The sequence below is a fragment of the Trachurus japonicus genome, chromosome 15 (assembly GCF_045865225.1).
Source record: "Trachurus japonicus isolate A0001 chromosome 15, Traja_1.0".
Lineage (NCBI taxonomy): Eukaryota > Metazoa > Chordata > Actinopteri > Carangiformes > Carangidae > Trachurus > Trachurus japonicus.
In genome coordinates, this window is record NC_140921.1 from 27316889 (window position 1) to 27336007 (window position 19119).

Consider the following 19119-nt stretch of genomic DNA (forward strand, 5'->3'; position numbering starts at 1 on the left):
CGCTGGGTCACCCCCAGTTTCCACATAAACTCTGTCTCCCACGCACATGCCGGAGAAATTTGCCTCCATTCACACTTTCAGACATGACCAGTTTATTCAAATCATTACTGTATTGCATTATTGTTTTTCTTGGGGTCTCTGTGAGAAACAATGTGTGTTTTGCAGGTCAGCCCATCAACCCTCAGTGCCGTATCTACCCTGAGGAGATGATCCAGACCGGTATCTCAGCCATCGATGGCATGAACAGCATCGCTAGAGGACAGAAGATCCCCATTTTTTCAGCTGCTGGGCTGCCACACAACGAGGTGAGAACAACACACGGACATGATCTCAACAGACAGATTAAATGTCTGAGACTTGATTATATCAGTACTTGTTGATGTGGTAGGTGACAGGAACACCACCCATGTTGCACATCCAAGTGTGGAGGGGGGTTACTGCTGTGTGGAGCCATGTGAAGTGTGATTAATGGTCTAAATTGAGGTTGACAAAAAGAAAATAAACTTTGACTGTGAGCGACACTGTTGCAATTTAGCATCACAAGGGTTTTTGGAAATTTCTATACCATTTCCTGTCTGCTGAGCACATAGGAGTCATCCTTCAGAAGGAGACAGTTAATGTATGACACCAGTTATCCTAAAACTTTTTTTTTTAATTGCACATTAAAGTCACAGTGGCTAACTTCCTGTGGGCTTTAGGTTGTGACACCGAGACACTCTTTGAAGTCTGGTAAACTAATGTTTCACTGCAACATTTTGTATACGAGCTACTTTCAGAAATGTTGTAGGTGGTCATATTTAACCACGTTAATGCACAAGAAATACATTTTCTTCTCTACCAACCATAATGACCTGATTAAACTTGAATGAAATACCAAATCGGACCAGACACACAGGACAGGCATGAGAACTGTGTAGAAGCCATCCCATATTATTACTGAACTAATTTACACATTCTCCTTTTAGCAGACAACCATCACCTAAATGAACAGTGCCGAGTCAGTGCATTTCACAACAAACAACACACAATAGAACCAGCAAGAAAATTTGTTTTCATAAAAAAGGAAGCCTGAGACCCAACCCAACTAAGCGATGCAAAGCATTTTTACTGCCACATTTAAGAAAAAATCTATAATAATAATAATAATATTAATAATAATTTTACAAGAGAAAAATCAAAATGTTTGTTACAAAAAAAAACTCATGAGAATAAAGTTGTAGTTTTACAAGAACAGTGATTAAAGAATCATGACAATGAAGCTGTATTAGAAAAAAGCCATATTATTATGAGAATTACAAGAAAACAGTCATTATGTGAATGAATTTGTATTTTGCAAGAAAAAAACATATAAGAACTTACTAGAAAAGTAATTAAACATTTTTAATCTAAAAGCTGAATACTTTCTTTAAAGCAGCAGGTTGGTTGTATGACATCTACAGGTGTAATTGCAGCATTAAACACAGTGACATCCCTCATGCACCCAGCTCTTTTGGCTTTGCTCCAGTGTGTGCTCGATGATGAGGAATGACACCGACATCTGTGCAGGGCGCAGCTTTGTTGTGACTGAATGGAAATTAAACCAACAACATCAGGTCATACTTAGAGGAGAGCGATCCGTTATTTCCAGTTAGACTGTGACTGCCTGCTTGTTTAAGTAGCAGCTCCTGAAATCATCTGAAGGCAAAAAAAAAGAGAAATGAAATAAAAATGGCCTCAAAGACAACTCTATTTTGTCTGGTGAAACAATTATTGATCGATTCAATTTACTGTACCACTCCAGCACAATTGAGGTTCCTTGAGTGACCATTGGTTGCTCTTGATGCTCTTCAGCTGAAAAAAGAGGATTCAGAAACCATGTTGACCCTTGTCTTCTTCTTTTCTGTGCCACAGTTCTTTACACGTCGGTGCTCAGGGACAAAATTTAATGCAGCAATGGAAAACCATTATCAGACAGTAACAAGAATGTTTTTCTCTGTTCCTTGTTCAGGAGATGGTTTTTAATATCCACTAGCACTCATTTTTCTGCTGTTACTGACACGTGAAGTAGACAGAGATTTTGATTGATCAGTATTTTTCCTAAATGTGAGGAAGAAATTAAAGATGTAAAAGATACCTAAAGTAGAGCTATATTTTATGTGTCCAAGTAACATCAACAAATAAATACAGTACCATGGTAACAGCAAGTCTAGAAAAACAACCCCCCTGTCGCTTTTCTTGAGGGCTGCTTATCTAAAAAATCTCCCAGTGGACACCACACCTCCTCCTCCCAGGGAGTCTCAAGTCAAAAAAATAAAATATAAACCAGGCGTGTCAAACGTGTAGCCAGTGGTTCTATCTGTGGAAAGAATTTGCCAAGTGTGGAAATCACATAGAAGACACAAAATGTATTATATTGTCAGATTGAAATGCTTTTCATTGGAAATGTTGTATTTGGTGGAGAATTTATGTCCTATATGGACACTGTTTTTAATAGTATTCTATTTTTTAAAAGCTTCATTTTGATTTATATTAAAACAATATTGATAGAATGATAGAATGATGAAACATAAAATGTTTCAAATGAAGCTGTTTAAAAACTCACAACTTAAGTGATGTGTTTCAGTCCCATTACACTTGTCATTTTCCAGCTGTTTCTAGTGTCCTCACAGTTCAGTGGAGAGCCAGCTTAAAGCTAAGGAGCAGATGTTTCTCACAGGAGGTGGTGAAGGCCCAAATCAGAGTCAATGCACACACAGGCAATATGCTGATGTTATGTGGGGAATGTTGAAGGGATAGTTCACCCAAAATTTAAGTTTCAGAGTTATCCGTGGCTTCTCTGAGTTACAGGGGGTCTCGGCGTAGCAGTGCATGTCCATATAACGGTTGCAAATGGATACCTCCATGCTGCTCGTATGTAATGTCCGTCTTGTATTGAAGCCCCGAAATGCGAAATTGTCCCGAAAAAAATTAAATAAGTCTATATTTCAAGCTTGTTTGTAGCGGAAGCTTCTCAAAGCTCCTCTTCCCGGTTCGTCAAATTTGAAATTTCACTCATTATCTACTTAAATTCAAACCAGGAAGAGGAGCTTCATATAACGGCATCATAACAACATCCTCAGCCCATAACTGTCCCACTCCTGAATCACTATAATCATGGCGACCACATGTTGTGGACACGTACCTTGTTTCATTAAGCACGTGTCACAGAGGTCAGTCATGTGGTGGTTTCCTCTATGGGCCAGGTGCCTGGACTGTGGGGGCACATAGAGGTCAGGGCAGGCCGGATCAAGACAGAGGCATTATGGGATGAAGTTCCTCTGTCATTCCACAAGCGCTTCACTCTGTTTAATTTATTATCTCTAATTGATTGCGGTTTGTTGTAACACATGTGTTAATGAATAAAAGACACGGGCATCAAGCAGGCTTTGTGGTGCCTGCCCGGTCGGATAGCAACAGCTGATCACAGGTCTTCAAGTTTGACTTATTTATTATCTCAGCTATTTGCAAAAGTGAAAACTAAACCTAATTAGATTTCACAGAGGACTCATAAGGATTGTGATTGGATAAAATGCTGATGAACCCTCAGGAATAGAGGCTTTGCTCCATTAAAAGACACGTGTTGTATATTTAAAGACTGTGTCCACCCGGAGCGGCCCTGTCTAAACCCTGACTGTGTGTTTGATTCCCTGTAGATTGCAGCTCAGATCTGTCGACAGGCCGGCCTGGTGCAGAAGTCCAAGGACGTGATGGACTACAGCGCTGAGAACTTTGCCATCGTCTTCGCAGCCATGGGGGTGAGCGGGGCCGCATTCAAACCTTTATTCCCCCCCCCCACCCCCCATCTGTCACTCTAATCCCCCTCTTAACCCTGACGTGACACCTTGTACCCTCTCTCCCACCCTGGTTTCTGTCTTTTATTCACTAAGTGACTTAACCTTTGAGTCCCTCTTGTTATTTCTGCACCTCTGAACATATCCCTAGGCCATGTAGACAGGTTACTCATTCAAAAGCTCCTTTAACACTGTCAGTCCTGCAGTATCAAGTTCTCTCCTCCTCAGCTGCTCCGCCTGTCTGCTCTAATACCCCATGTCTGACATGCTCACCTCCACCTCCACCACACCCACACTCATTAAATGCTAACCCTTCCTCTTTAAAGTAAGTCAATCTTTATTTATATAGCACCCATCGTAGTACGAGTACACAGAGTGCTTCACAGTATAGAAATAAAACCATAATTCAATCAGCACAAACATTATATAACAATAAAACGCATAAAGGAACTTATGCCCAAGGCATAGGGCAGTGCATAGATAAAATTTTACTTCTCCACCAGCTCAAATCCTACTGGTCAGTGTAGTGGGTGAATTGGGAACTTTATTGAAAAAATTGAGATATTTTTAAAATCATGAATTTGTTTAATAATTTAAAAAAAATGATCCAAACACGAAAAAACTGAGAGCAGAGCAGAACTCCCACTGAATGACACCTGGTCTATGGTATTGGTGTTGTAGATAATATAAAATCTGTTTTATTTTCTACCCAAATTCTGTTTTCTCCGTTTTAAATTTTGGAAATTTTTTCCTTTTAAATTTTGGGGAATTCAATTTTTTGTTTTTTGTTTTTTTACCTGTTACTCACATTTTACTACCAAAAAGAGTGTGTTTTTAATGTTAATGACTAAAATGTACACAAATTAATTAGAAATTACTTTAAATTAATTGAGGTAAACAACACTTTTCCTCCATACCTTAAGAACAAATACTGCATGGTGCAACATAACACTGCACTGTAAGTACTTTGAGTACCAACAAAATATTAATGCTTGCGCTTTAAACAGTTTTCCAGTAAAATAAATATATTAGTTTAAAAAATAATTTCCTTGTTTTTCACATGGCTTTTGGACAGTAGGTGGTCCTTGCATGTATTTTTACGCTTCCAGTCAACAGAATGTTGCAGAATTTGCAAAACAACAGTTCAGCTGACACACAGAGGTCACCTGGGAGCTGCTCAGCTCGGTATTGAGGGGTTACTGTCGAGTTTCTTAGTTTTTTCAGACACAGTAGGGCTTCACCTATACATTGTTTCGAAGGGGGAGGGGGCATGTGAGATGACAGAGGGGGTGTGCCACCTAGATTTGCTTCCCTCTGTGCAATTTCCCCCAGATAAAAGTTCCTTTCAGTCAAATTACGTCAAATTTCACGATATTCCACGTTAAAATCAGATTCCGTGTTAATTGGCCAATCCCGCGATTCCATGATTGCGGATATAAAGGTACTTTATTTGTCACATATACAGCTAGTACAGTGAAATTCTTTCTCTGCATTTAACCCATCCCTGAGGAGCAGTGGGCAGCCGCGGTGCAGCGCCCGGGGACCAACTCCAGATTATGAGCCAGTGCCTTTGGTCAGGGGCGCTGACTGGAGGATTAACCTAGCCGACATGTTTTTAGTGGTGGGGGAAACCGGAGTACCCGGAGGAAACCCACGCAGACACGATAGGGAGATAGGGACCCTAGTGTTGTTTTTATATTAGTGTATTTGGCTGGACTGTAACAACATAATCAGTCAGTCAGTTTTGTGATTATGTAGCTGACAAAGTGCAGCCCTAATCAGTGGAGTACTGAGCCTCAGTCTACTGAGCTGCTCTGGATTCTGCTCAGGAACAGCAGGAAAGAGAAGTGCTTCCAATACACTGAGGCTCACCTCCAATACAGCAGAGAGCATACTTTCATTACATGAATCATTATTACTAAAGGAGGCAGAGGAAGAACTGAACACAAGACACACTGAGCAGAGAGAGAGGAGTCATCACAAGGCTTTATGCTAACACAATGATTAACTCTTCATATCAAACAAAGGGAGTTAGACATAAAGAGCTGCCTGACGGAGGATTTGAGCTAAAAAACATCATGTTGTGGGTCCTGGTTGTTCACTTGGTGGAGTGCATGTTTTGGATTTTTTCAGTGTCGTGGGCAGTGCAAGTCAAACAGAGCCGGTTAGCAGGTAGTTACATATTTAAAGTCAGTGTCTTCGGGGCTTTGTGTCGGAGGACAGAGACATTTAGCAGGTTTGTACTGGCAGCAGAATTCAGAACACCAGGTAAAAATAAATAAAATCTGAGAACCCCTCTGGTTCATCTGGTGGTCTCTCTCTCCCTCACTTACCTCTCTCATACTGTTGCCATCTGAGTAAAGGCAAAAATGACCAGAAAATAACTTATAACAGTGGCTGCGAACTGAGCTTCTTCAGATCCAGACGACCAGTGACTAAAATATCTTAAAATATCTAGCTGAAAACCACCAAGGTGTAAAAAGTCTATGTGGTTTTAAAGCCTCAACACAACACTGACACATGATCATAGAGGATATGACATCTTTGACAGGCGACCAATGAAATGCACTGTTGAAATCACAAAGTTCTCTGGTTAGAGAATTGAGGGAAACGTTTTATTTGGGGAAAATGCAAGAGCACAACTCACAATGAATATAACATACACAATCCAAACATACTCACTATCACTTTAAAGGTTAAATGCCAACTATATCAAACAAAACACACTCAACAGAAATAAGAGACACTCTATACATCTATATATACATATTCAGAGAGCAGTGATGTCACAGGTTTGATGTGAGTAATGAGCTCCTGCTCCTGCAGCATCACTGACTTGTATGATTGATCTCTCAGGTTAACATGGAGACTGCTCGCTTCTTCAAGTCCGACTTTGAGGAGAACGGCTCCATGGACAACGTCTGCCTGTTCCTCAACCTGGCCAACGACCCCACGTAAGATATTCACCTTCACTGAAATGATTTCTTTACGTGAGCAGTGATTGGACAAGCTGCTCCAGTGCTGCGTAGTTAAAAAAAAAAATGTCTCTGAAGTGAGAGATCAGAAATGTGTTATGATTACTGGACTATAAAGAAAAAAGTGTATAGAATAAATGTTTTAGATAAAAGTTGAGTTGAGACCTCAGTGTCTATAACGATAACTTTTTGTCTGTGACCCACCAGCATCGAGCGTATCATCACCCCACGCCTGGCGCTGACTACAGCAGAGTACCTGGCCTACCAGTGTGAGAAGCACGTCCTGGTCATCCTGACTGACATGAGCTCCTACGCTGAGGCTCTGAGAGAGGTACCAGCACTTATACTGATCACTGTTACCACGCATGAAATGAAAAGATGAGTCTTTGTTCGTATTTTGAAATGCATTTGCCAAGAGATAGCATCAAAACATAAGAACCAGATAGATGGATGGATAGATGTATAGTTGCCTCACTACAGAGCAGAACCCGCCGGACTCTTGAGGTGATGTGATCGTTGTGCAACAGTTTTGATCATTACGTAGTCGTCTGTCCACTTATCATACAGCATCTTCTTTTCCTGCTTTTTCCGACACTTTCTACTAATGCTCCACTTCTGTTGGGGTTTTAAAAATGCATCTTATTTATGTGCTTTCTCTTGGCCTCGCATCCCGCTCTGAGTACACCCAATCAGCACAGAGTAAACCTCAAGCTCCATCCAGGAGTTCCTCTGAGGCAGTTCCTTCTATGGAGACACACCTCAACTGCCCTGTAAAATTACCCCCTAAGTTCCTGCAGTGGAAACAGAACCTAAATGAGGTTTATGTGTTTATTGTAGGAAACTTTCAAATATTTGTAAAGCTGCCTCTGTTAAATTGTGGATGTGAAATGAGGTACTCGGTGTCTGTTTGCTTCCCCCGTCATAACTGGGTTTATGAGACAGTCAGTCAGTGGAGCAGGACAGGGACAGCAGTCAGTGGAGGACAATATCGCGATATTTCGTTTTGCAATACTGTATCGATATTCAAAAGCACTGTTTCGATTTTTTATTAACAATTTACATGCAAACATTCATGGTGGTGGTTAATTCCTGTGCATTTAAAACTCTGACTGCTGGTTGGCAGCAGTCATTCAGACATCAACTCCTCCGCTCCAACGGAACAATGAGATCTCAGAGTTCAACTCTGTGGCTTATCATATGCTCAAACCTTGGCTAACTTAGTACGGTCAAAAAAAGGAAAGAAATCAAAAATCATCTTGCTTTTAGTCACAATATATCGTATATCACACGATATATAGTATCGTTGTTGCCTCTGTATCGTGATGCATATCATATCAATTCCTGCCAATACACAGCCCTACATCCTCCCCAGTACACCACAGTGAAGAAGAGCTGACCACCACAGACCGGTGAAACATCTGTAACAATTTTAGCTGTAGAAAGACTCCAGTCTTCTTAAAGGGATAGTTCAACATTTTGGAAAATTGGCCCATTGCCATAATAGTAGTAGTAGCTGTAGTCATAGCAGTAGGTTCGTTACCTTTATTTGTCGGCCGAGCGCAGCCACGAGCTGCTCAGAGCTACGCTACGGAGGCTAATGGGATTTCTTGGTTTCTCTCATTAAACTCATCAAATACACAATCCAACAACTCAAATGCTTTGGTGGACAAGTTGTGACCTTGAGTCTGCTTGCTAAAAACCTGTCCCTGAAGGCAACGCGCATCAGCGGTTTTGCATGACTTTACCTCTAAAACAACTCCGTCTCGTAACGTTCCTTTATTATCTCATAGCGTGGTGAATGTGCAGGTCATAACTTGTCCACAAGAGTGTTTTGGAGTTGTTGGATTGTGTATTTGATGAGTGTGATGAGGGAAACCAAGAAATCCCATTAGCCTCCGTAGTGTAGCTCTGAGCAGCACGCCACTCCGCTCGGCCATTCTAAAAATAGCTTACACCAACAATTAAAGGTAACAAACCTACTGCTATAGCGATTATGGCAATGGGCCAATTTGCCAAAATGTTGAACTATCCCTTTAAGAAGTAGTTGTGCAATGTGTTTGTCTGTCTCAGTGTATCCTGTCACCATCAAAATATCCAGAAATTTCCAAAAACAGTTTTTCTGAATTCATTCAGTTCAGGTTCACAAGGCCGACATGATTCCTAATACTGCATATAGTATATTCAGTCAGATATTCCAGTTGCAGCACTAATTTTACTGTGACATTGATGAGATTCTCCAACTAATGCTGTAAACTGTTCCCGTGTTATTAAAAATCTGAAGGTTCTCATTAAGAATGGACCCACGGCGGTTACATAAACGCTCTTTTAAGTGCTTCCTTTAGTGTAGTTTAGTGTAGTGGGTGTGGTGTCGAGATGATAAACAAACCTCACAACCGTTTATATCTTCAGTGTATTATAAAAAGCAAACAGCGGGCAGCCACTCCACTGAAATGTTTGCGTGTCGGTGAAGCGTAGTGTGATATTAAAGAGGCTTTGGGAGCCATCATTTCCCACACCGCTGTGCAGGCTTTTATCTTTGCATATGAAAGTTATTACAGTTGTTTTTTTGGTCACATGCAGAAGTGGATGGTAAGTTACACAGGTGCCTTCTCCAGTGAGCTTTGTGTGTATGTATTTACAGATTGAGGTCTCATAGAATGGTTTAGACATCTGTGGTATTTTCACTGACGTGGTTTTGCTTCTGTCCAGCTCTCCATAGATTTTTCGATCTGAAATGCAACCGCACATTTGCCTTTGGCTCGCCGGTCAGGGTTAGGCCGACTGAATGTTTCATTATTGTATGAGAGCGACTGAGTCAGAATGAACTGCAGCAGACACCTTCATGGTAGGGCTGCCAGTAATGGTTATACAAAACTGCAGCACAGCCAAGTGCAAGATCTAAATGACAGGAGCTGCACTTTCTTAGACAGCGTCATGAGTCGTGTTGTTGTGCGTTGTTGTATATTCTTCAGACAAATAAGGAAAATGTTTGTGTAGTATCCTCTCTCTCTCTCTCTGAAAGTTGATAACCGATTAACCGATGTGAAAGAAGCACATTATCCAGATTGCTCGTTCAGAGTCAGCATGAGAGCGGCACAACACATTTAAATCACAATAAGCCCTTTTGTCAAACAACCTCTACCTTTGATAAGACCATGGCAGCATAAGCTCAGCTGTATACCACTCCACCACCACAATACTAAAGCCAGTTTTATTTCATATTTCATATCAAGCCCTATTTGAACCTTTGAATACTTCCACCAATTCCAATACTTAAAAAATGTAGTGCTGTAAAATCAGCGCAGGTTAATTGTTCTACCTTTTCAGTGTCACCTAATGTAAAGCCATGGTTCATTGATATGTTATGAAGTTTCTTACTGAGAATGCAGCTCTATCACTGTACACCATTACTTCTTACTTAATCAATATGAAAACAGTAACTACAGCTTGTGCAAAGCTGTTGATGCCTTTGTCAACGGTTCACCATGAGCGTTTATATATTCTGCCAAGAAGGAATGAATTCCACTGAAGTTCAGAACATTGTGTCGGTTTGTCTCTAGGCACGGACATGAGGGGAAACTGACCAGTCATCAGCTTGCTACAGTTAAATATTATAATATAATAGATTAGGTGGTGTAACAATATAAAAACTGGATACAGGTGGGTAGTGACTCAGTTGGCCACACTAACTTTATCCAATTTATGACATTTGACATTTCCATCAGATAGAATTAATTGGCTACTAGAAAATTGTGTTTCTGTTAATATTTTTCTTAATTTTCTTAATCATTTGCCTCCTTCTAGACACTAGTTATCTCTCAGTCTTAAAGACCACTCACAGAATGCCCCTGTAACGAATCTGGCAGTTAGTGACCATTCCTTAAAGGGGACATATTATGGAAATATCACTTATTGAAGGCTGTAACATACAGTATATCTGGGTGTTTGTCTTGTCTTCCGGCCCCCAAAATGCAAGAACTGACAAAAAAAATCTATAATTTTCAGGCTCTCTAGGTTGAAATCCATGTGGTTTTATGAGCTGTTCCTTCAGTTGTCTTCCAATTATGTAATTAGTTTTCAAATTTGAATAACCCCACCCCTACCTGGGACCAGTAGAAGGGGCGGGGCGAGCAGTGGTTCATTTGCATTTAAAGGGACACTGAAAGGGGCACTGAAACCAGCTGTTCTGAACAGGGCTGTTTTGAGAGGATGAAAAGAGCTGTGATGTTTGATCCTTGGGGTATTTTGACCGAAGCATGTCACAGGCATGTCTTTAAGACACCTGGGAACTATTAATTTGTGGAAAAAGGACATAATATGTCTCCTTTAATAACGCCACGACCAAATGATCAGTCCCCTGATCTGGACATCTCTGCAACTGTGGGTCAGTTTTCAACAGGGCAGCGTAAAATTACTAGAACCGATCTGCAAAGAGGCACATGATCAAGAGTAGAACACATTTTCTCGCTCTAGAATCAGTTTGTAAGCTGCCAGGTCAGCACAGCATGCTTGCTTTACCGCCAGTGATATTTAAATTAGTGCACAGTTGCCAAATATTCCGTCATATTTGCGAATGGTACAGTCGTCCTGACTCCTCCCAGCAGCAGCCTGTGTGGCAGCATGTCAATATAACACCACTGCAAGTTCCCAGCAACATAAGCACGGAGGTGATGGACTCACTAAGGTCTTGTGCTCATTGCTGAAAGGGAGGGTAATGTGTCCTTCATTTGTGTAGGAAATACCTTAATTTCATTATTGTCTGCTTGGCTTTCAAAGGAAATGGTCCCCCTCTCTGCCCCTCCACCTACCGCCCTCCTTTCTCCTCACGGTGAGGAGTAAGGCCCTCTCGACTCACTCCTTTGTGTCCCTGTGCTGGCAGCACAATGTAGGTTTTTAAGTGGTGCATGTGTATTTCCCTTCTTGCATTTGCTGTCCATAACCTTGGCACATGCATGCTGCACCAATCGTCAGCTAAGACTCAGGCAGCTTGATGGGTATTTCAGCACTTACAAAGAGCCAGGAGGACATTAACATTTAACTTCTGTTCCCATTCATGCACCTGAAGGTTTAGTTTTGCATTGAATCTACAGTTCACAAGTGTTTAGCCTGCCCATCAACCTTTTAATCCGGTGATGAATGAGATGCATTTTCCTTCTCGCCTGCTCTGAATTCACTTGACTTTGGGAACAAGGATTTACTTTTGGTCATTTTTGCAGAGGGCCAAAAAACAGAATGGCGACATTTCCAACCAGCTGTTTGCCTCTTCTGAAAGATACTAAAGGAGTTCATCACTTGACTCTCCAACAGTAAATGGTTTCAGAAGGGTTTTTTTTTAAATCTTGTTTACAAGTGAAGAGTTAAATTTTTATATTTTTTCTATATATATTCATAAAATAAATATAAAAAAGCCAAGGAAGATTAAACATGACTTGGTATCAAGCATTAGTGTATATATTTCTTTGGACAGACGGAACATAACTGGGTGAAATATGAGTGGGGTCACCTGTCAAGACTGTCACAGCTTCCACATGGAACACACCACATGGGTAGTCCATAATGACAACAGTGTCTTCTTTACCACTTGAGATTGTAAGTGAGTGTAAGTAGAAAAACTGCCGTCAACTTCGCTGACTGAACCGACTCCCTCTCAGCTGATCCATGTAGAATACTCAACATAACGGTGCACTAACTGTTCTGAGCAGGAATTCCTCCTCAACTCCTGGCTTGGTGTGGGAGAAGACTTTCATTTGTTTTTGCTTCAGTAAATAGATGTGAAGGTAGTTTTTGATATTGGAGTCAAGTTCCTGCTTAATAAAGAGTTCAGTTAACTATAATAGTCGAACGGAGAGATACAATGGTGTCATGGCTGGCTCAGCTTTTGGCGTGTGAGTGGGGAAAAAACAGTGAGATCTCCCTGTCACTCATGTATCATTATTGGGTCTGATGCACCTTAGGCACATACAGACTGATCACTCTACACTACCATCCACGATGTGTGCTGACAGACTACACTTATAAATGCATAGAACAAAGATGATTTGATTTCAAACTCCACATTTCTCTTTTACAAGAGAAACATGTTGATGGTCCATGGTGGCTCACCTGGTAGAGCACCTAATACATGGTGCTAGTCCTAACAGCAAGGGCCATGTGTTTAAAGGGATAGTTCAACATTTTGGCAAATTCACCTATTGCCATAATTGGTGCATGTCATTTTGAGATCAGCGGGGCAGAGACGTGAGCTGCTCAGTGAACACAATGGAGGTGAATGGTACAGGTCCCCTGTCCCTCATCAAACTCATCAAATACACAATCTAACAACTCCACAACGCTCTGGTGGACAAGTTGTGACCTGTACATTCACCACACTATGATCATGTAACATTACGACACATGTAGCAAATATTTGGAGCTACTTGTGCTTTTGAAATTACTCTGCCCAGCAGCCGTGTCTGGAATGTAGTCCCGGCTACCAGTTTGCCTAGAAAACAACTCTGTCTTGTAATGTTACATGATTATTTCATAGCGTGGTGAATGTGCAGGTCACAACTTGTCCACCAGAGCGTTTTGGAGTTGTTGGATTGTGTATTTGATGAGTTTGATGAGGGACCGGGGACCTGTAGCGTTCACCTCCATTGTGTTCACTGAGCAGCTCACGTCTCTGCCCCACTGATCTCAAAACAACATGCACCGATAATTAAAGGTAATGAACCTATTGCTGTGACTATAGGATTATGACAATAGGAATATGCCAAAATTTGAACTATCCCTTTAAGACTGACCCACCCTTTACTACTGCATGTCCTCTCCCAGGCTTCCTGTCTGTCTGTCCCCTACTCTGACAGGATTAATTAATTTTAAAGTGAAAAACGTTTGGGTTTTTTTCCTACCAAGGATGAGAACTAACCAGTGTCTGTTTGACTGAGGCTAGTGGAGTGTGAACTTTTCAATGTGACCCTCAACTCACAACTGACAATCACATTTTCCCTCATGTTTTTTGCTATTTACAAAGGTTTTGAAATGGTCCTCACACTGAGGTCAAAGGATAAACGCTTATGTTGCTCTGTGTTGGAATAGCAGGGCTAAAAGAAAGAATGACGTGATGCAGAGATAACCTTGCATCCTCCAGCTTGTTCTTACTGCTCTCATGTCCTCCTCCTGTCCACCTGTCTGTAGGTCTCTGCTGCCCGAGAGGAAGTGCCCGGCCGTCGAGGGTTCCCTGGCTACATGTACACCGATCTGGCCACCATCTATGAGCGCGCCGGCCGTGTGGAGGGAAGGAACGGCTCCATCACCCAGATCCCCATCCTCACCATGCCCAACGACGGTGAGAGCAGCAGCAGGGTTTCTGTACAACACACGTATTTATGGCGTCAGAGCAGTGCACACATGAACGTCAATTCTTCTATTTTCTGTCCTTAAATGCATAAGGCGAGTCCTTGTTTCAGTCGCTATGGACAGCGTCTGGAGGGAACTCAGGAGACATTTTTTATGCTTACAGTTACCATAGCGACAAGGATGAAGAGCCTACTCCTATCTAGTTGAGCAAGAGTCCCCATCACTGCTTTAACTAAACGTGTGAAGTGTGACAGTCGTACATAAATTCCACTCAGAGCTGACGTCTAGAGTTGTTAAAGGGATATTTCAACATTTTGGCAGGGCAGAGACGCGAGCTGCTCAGCTAACGCTACGGAGGCTCATGGTATTTCCACATTTCCCTCATCAGACTCATCAAATACACAATCCAACAACTCCAAAACGCTCTCGTGGACAAGTTGTGACCTGCACATTCGCCACGCTATGAAGTAATAACGTATAATTATGTAACATTACGACACATGAAGCAAATACTCAGAACTACTTGCGCTTTTGAAATCACTCTGCCCAGCAGCCGTGTCTGGGATGTAGTTCCGGATACGCATTTACCTCGAAAACAACTTGTTGGATTGTGTATTTGATTGAGTTTGATGGGGGAAACCCGGAAATAGCATATGCCTCCGTAGCGTTAGCTGAGCAGCTTGTATCTCTGCCCCGCTGATCGAAAAACAGCTTGCACCGACGATTAAAGCTAACGACCCTACTGCTATGACTATAGGGATTATGGCAATGGGTGAAATATCCCTTTAAAGTGAAGTCAAGTGTTTTTTGTTGGATGTGTTGTGATTAAATACATGTTTGTGTTTGACAGATATCACTCACCCTATCCCTGATCTGACTGGATACATCACAGAGGGTCAGGTCTACGTTGACAGGCAGCTGCACAACAGACAGGTATCCTTCAGTCCCTCATCGTTCCGTACATGGAACCATTCTCTAAACTGTATTTTGAACTGACATCTGATGTATTTCAACACTCCCGTTCCCGTTGTTCAGATCTACCCACCCATCAACGTGTTGCCTTCACTGTCTCGTCTGATGAAGTCGGCCATCGGCGAGGGGATGACCAGGAAGGACCACGCCGATGTCTCCAACCAGCTGGTAACATCACACACACATCTCACCGCCTGCTCTGCTCTGAATGAAGGTCACAGCTGCTTTTCCTCCAGTAATTCGAGTTCTTCACTGGTTTCTGTAACCGGTGTAAGGGATTAGAGGAGGAGAGCACTGGTTTTTCTGCCGTGTGTGAGAGCCATCAAGTTTCTCATCAATGCACATGAGTCAGACAGGAAGGGAGCAGAGTTTAGTTACTTCCAAAGGGGAATGGAGAGAAGAAGTCATGAATCCCAGATTAAGAGGTGGTGATGCTGACTTACAACTGCAAAATACTGCAGCTTTATTAGAGCTCAGTTACTCTGATTCACAGTGGTTTGGCTCATTTGAAATACGCATCGATCAGACATAACATTCTGACCACCTGCATAATATTGTGTTGGTCCCTTTTGCTGCCAAATACACAACAAACTGCCCTGCACTGTGTGTTGTGACAGCTTTCTATCAGACCCAGCATGAACTTGTTCAGCAGTTTGAGCAACAGTACAGTAGCTGGACTTTATCGTCTCCCTGGGGGGAATTCGGCCTGGACTCAATGCCGCCAGACCCATCAACCACATACGCACATACACATAAAAACACGATAGAGAGCACACAATAAAAATTACAAAAAAACACAATAAGATCATAAAAATTGTAGGGCTATTTTAAGCTCCTATTCAGAACACCCACTGACAGAGGCACAAAGGAGTTCTTGTACCGGTTTAATCTGGACCGTTGAGCTCGGTATCGCCTGCCTCATGGTAACAGCTCATACTGTGAGTGTAGAATATGGGATGGCTCCTCCAGGATTCTCTTCACCTGTTTCAGTACACACCTTTCAAACAGAGACTGCAGATTGACTGCAAATCTTGGATGGGACTACCTAATATATCCTCCCACTAACAGGTGATGATGAAGTGTTATTCACTTCACCTGTCAGTGCTCATGTTATGCCTGATTAGTGAACAGTATATATGTATGATGACCTTTGTCAGTTTTACAGGTCTTGTTATCTTTTACATATTTACTACCTATTGTTGCCTTGTGCCACAGTATACGGTCACACGTACAAAGACTGTACCAATCCAAGTTCCACCCTTTAGGTGCACTTCTCCAGACTATGAGGTAACCATGGTGGCACCCATGTCCTTTATTGGACACATCTCTTCTCTCGCAGCCTGACGAGATGGATTCCGTTCCTAGTCGAGAATTATTATAGTATCCACAAGTTTCCAAATATCAAAAACGGAAGCCGGTTTTGCTCTTCCAGTGGAATTGTATGTTTACATTTCCGTGGTTTCACTTGTTGTCATAGTTGTGGTAAACACATGGATCTAGTAACACTGGCTTTTAACAATGGATGTCCATTTGTGTGATATCCAGTGTTAAAAGCTGGCGTGATGATCCATGCGTTTTACAGATTTTCAATGGAAAAGATAAACGATAATGATAAACATTCAATTCCACCGGAAGAGCAAAACCGACTTACGTTTTTGACGTTCAGAAAAAGGTGGATAGTATAGTACATTATAGTATAGAACTAAAATAAATGTCCCTTTTGGGGATTAATAAAGTAATTCTTATTCTTATATGCTCAACCTATCTTTGTTGAAGCCCTGTTGGCTCATATGTGTGCTTTAATATGTTTTCTGTCTCATATTTAGATGTTATTTGTAATGTGCTCAGTGATCACCCAGATGAAGGCCAGTAGCATGAGGCTAAACTTTCATTCTTTTTTCATGCCCCTGGATTTTTGTCCTCGGTGGATGATTCATTGGATTCATTTTTAAAATAAGTCTAAAACTGAAATTGTATGAAGTGACCTGAAGGACTTAAACACTGAAGTATTATTAATTCACTGAACAGTGCTAACTATATTATGGTATTGACCGTCTCTCCTTGTGTGCAGTATGCCTGTTACGCCATCGGTAAGGACGTCCAGGCCATGAAGGCTGTGGTGGGAGAGGAGGCCCTCACCTCCGATGATCTGCTCTACCTCGAGTTCCTGCAGAAGTTTGAGAAGAACTTCATTGCTCAAGGTGAGAAGATGTAGAGAGGTTTAACTCTCATCATACAGAGGGAGACTGTGTGTGCGGCTACAGCCAACGCTCACATCTGTGCTTGCTCACAAATGCAACCATCACTTTTTATTGTTTGGTTGAGGAAAAAAACTGTGTTGTACATCCTGCAATTTAACTCATCTGTGTGAGGGTTTTGGACTGTGACTGGATAATCAATCCTAAAAATAGCAACAGGTTCATGAATCATGACAGTTATTATAAGGTCTTGTAAATGGGATCACCTGCTTCCAGAAATGAAATGATAATATTTGAACAATGACGCAGACACTAACCAACAGTGGAGACTGGTGTCGGGTTATTCAATATTTCTCCTCCATTTCAGTGTAATGCTTTGAAAACGGTGGTTGAAGTGGCAATTACATTGTATTTCTATGTTTATGTTGGTCCCTGGAAACTATTGATCTGTGTGGGCACACCTCACTGAACTGTAGAGGAGTATATTGTAGAGGTGTACACGTGGTTGTGTTCTCTCTTTTGAATACTGACGGATTCCTCAGGAGAACAGTCATTACATCAGTGCTTCCCAACCTTTTTGGGCTTGTGACCCCATTTTGACATCACAAATGTCTGGCGACCCCACGCCATCAATCAACATGCGCCAGCTCAATTATTTTTATATGCTGCATTTTATATGAAGTCGATTTATATTTGAGAAAGTGAAAGTATAGAATACAGTTGTTAAAATTGTGCATGGTGTTTTTAATCATAATTTTAAAAAGAATAATAATCAGTTTTTAAAAAAATTATCAGTAATTTTTTTTTAATCAGTATTTTTTTTTTTAATCAAATACAAGAGGCGACCCCATGTGAATTCCAGGCGACCCCACGTGGGGTCCCGACCCCAAGGTTGAAAAACACTGCATTACAGTAACACGAGGTACAATACTAATCATCTCTATGAGCAACAGATCTGCATCCAGACTGGTCCAAGGTCAGATTAATTACCAAATAAATAACATGGAGGGGTCTACATTTTTTCCCCCCAAAACAGTTAAAAAGAGTGCAGCAGCTTCAGCTGTTTTCCTCTTCCAGTCTGTAAGACACTTTTTATCATCAAGTCAAAAAGAAGCATTAAAATTGAACATGAAAACACAGTTAAAAGCCAAATAAAGTCAAAATATAATGAGAGTCATATTCAGTTTCAGCTTAGACATAGAAACCATTGTAGAAGGTGTCATTTTCATGTATGTAGGAAAACACATTTTGATCATAATCCAAGAATTCAAACATCAATCATGACACAAATTGAAGTCACCGTGATATGATGATGTACCACCGGCTTTTATTCAACACTGTAAACCAGGATGCAGAGTATATTATCTGTAACATGGTCAGCTGGTGAAGGAAACAACGCTGAGGAAGTGATTCTCGTTATCCTGTCAATGATGGACACATCCCAGTGATAATTAAAGCAAAGATCAACCTGACTGCTATTAGTGCCACAGCAACACGTCAGAGTTGTTTTGTGAGAGCTTTCATCTGAATGGCAGACATGTGCAGAAGGTGAGGTGGCTCTGAGGAGTTTTGAAAGAAAATGATGATGAAATGATTATTAACGTTAACTGATAAGATTAAAATGCTCTATTGAATGTCTGCAACTACTAGGTACTCTTGTACTCAGCAACCCAACCCTCCATCATATGAGAATCAATTTTGAATCAAATCGTGAGACACCCAAAGATTCACATCCCTAATAGTAGCATAGCTGCTAGTCGACTGTTAGACCTGTATGCATCAGGTGGACACAAATAAGACAATAAACCAAATATAACACAAATGGCA

At 41.4% G+C, this 19119-nt stretch overlaps 1 protein-coding gene across 1 annotated transcript in view; it reads left to right on the top strand.

Annotated features, from left to right (window-relative positions):
* Positions 1 to 19119, top strand: part of atp6v1ba (ATPase, H+ transporting, lysosomal, V1 subunit B, member a) — a 35914-nt gene that overhangs the window by 14979 nt on the left and 1816 nt on the right. The window contains exons 6-13 of the mRNA XM_085800836.1: positions 166 to 305; positions 3672 to 3773; positions 6666 to 6763; positions 6992 to 7115; positions 13961 to 14111; positions 14973 to 15055; positions 15158 to 15262; positions 17166 to 17295. Coding sequence (XP_085656962.1) covers positions 166 to 305; positions 3672 to 3773; positions 6666 to 6763; positions 6992 to 7115; positions 13961 to 14111; positions 14973 to 15055; positions 15158 to 15262; positions 17166 to 17295 — 933 coding nt within the window. The remainder of the gene's footprint in view (positions 1 to 165; positions 306 to 3671; positions 3774 to 6665; positions 6764 to 6991; positions 7116 to 13960; positions 14112 to 14972; positions 15056 to 15157; positions 15263 to 17165; positions 17296 to 19119) is intronic.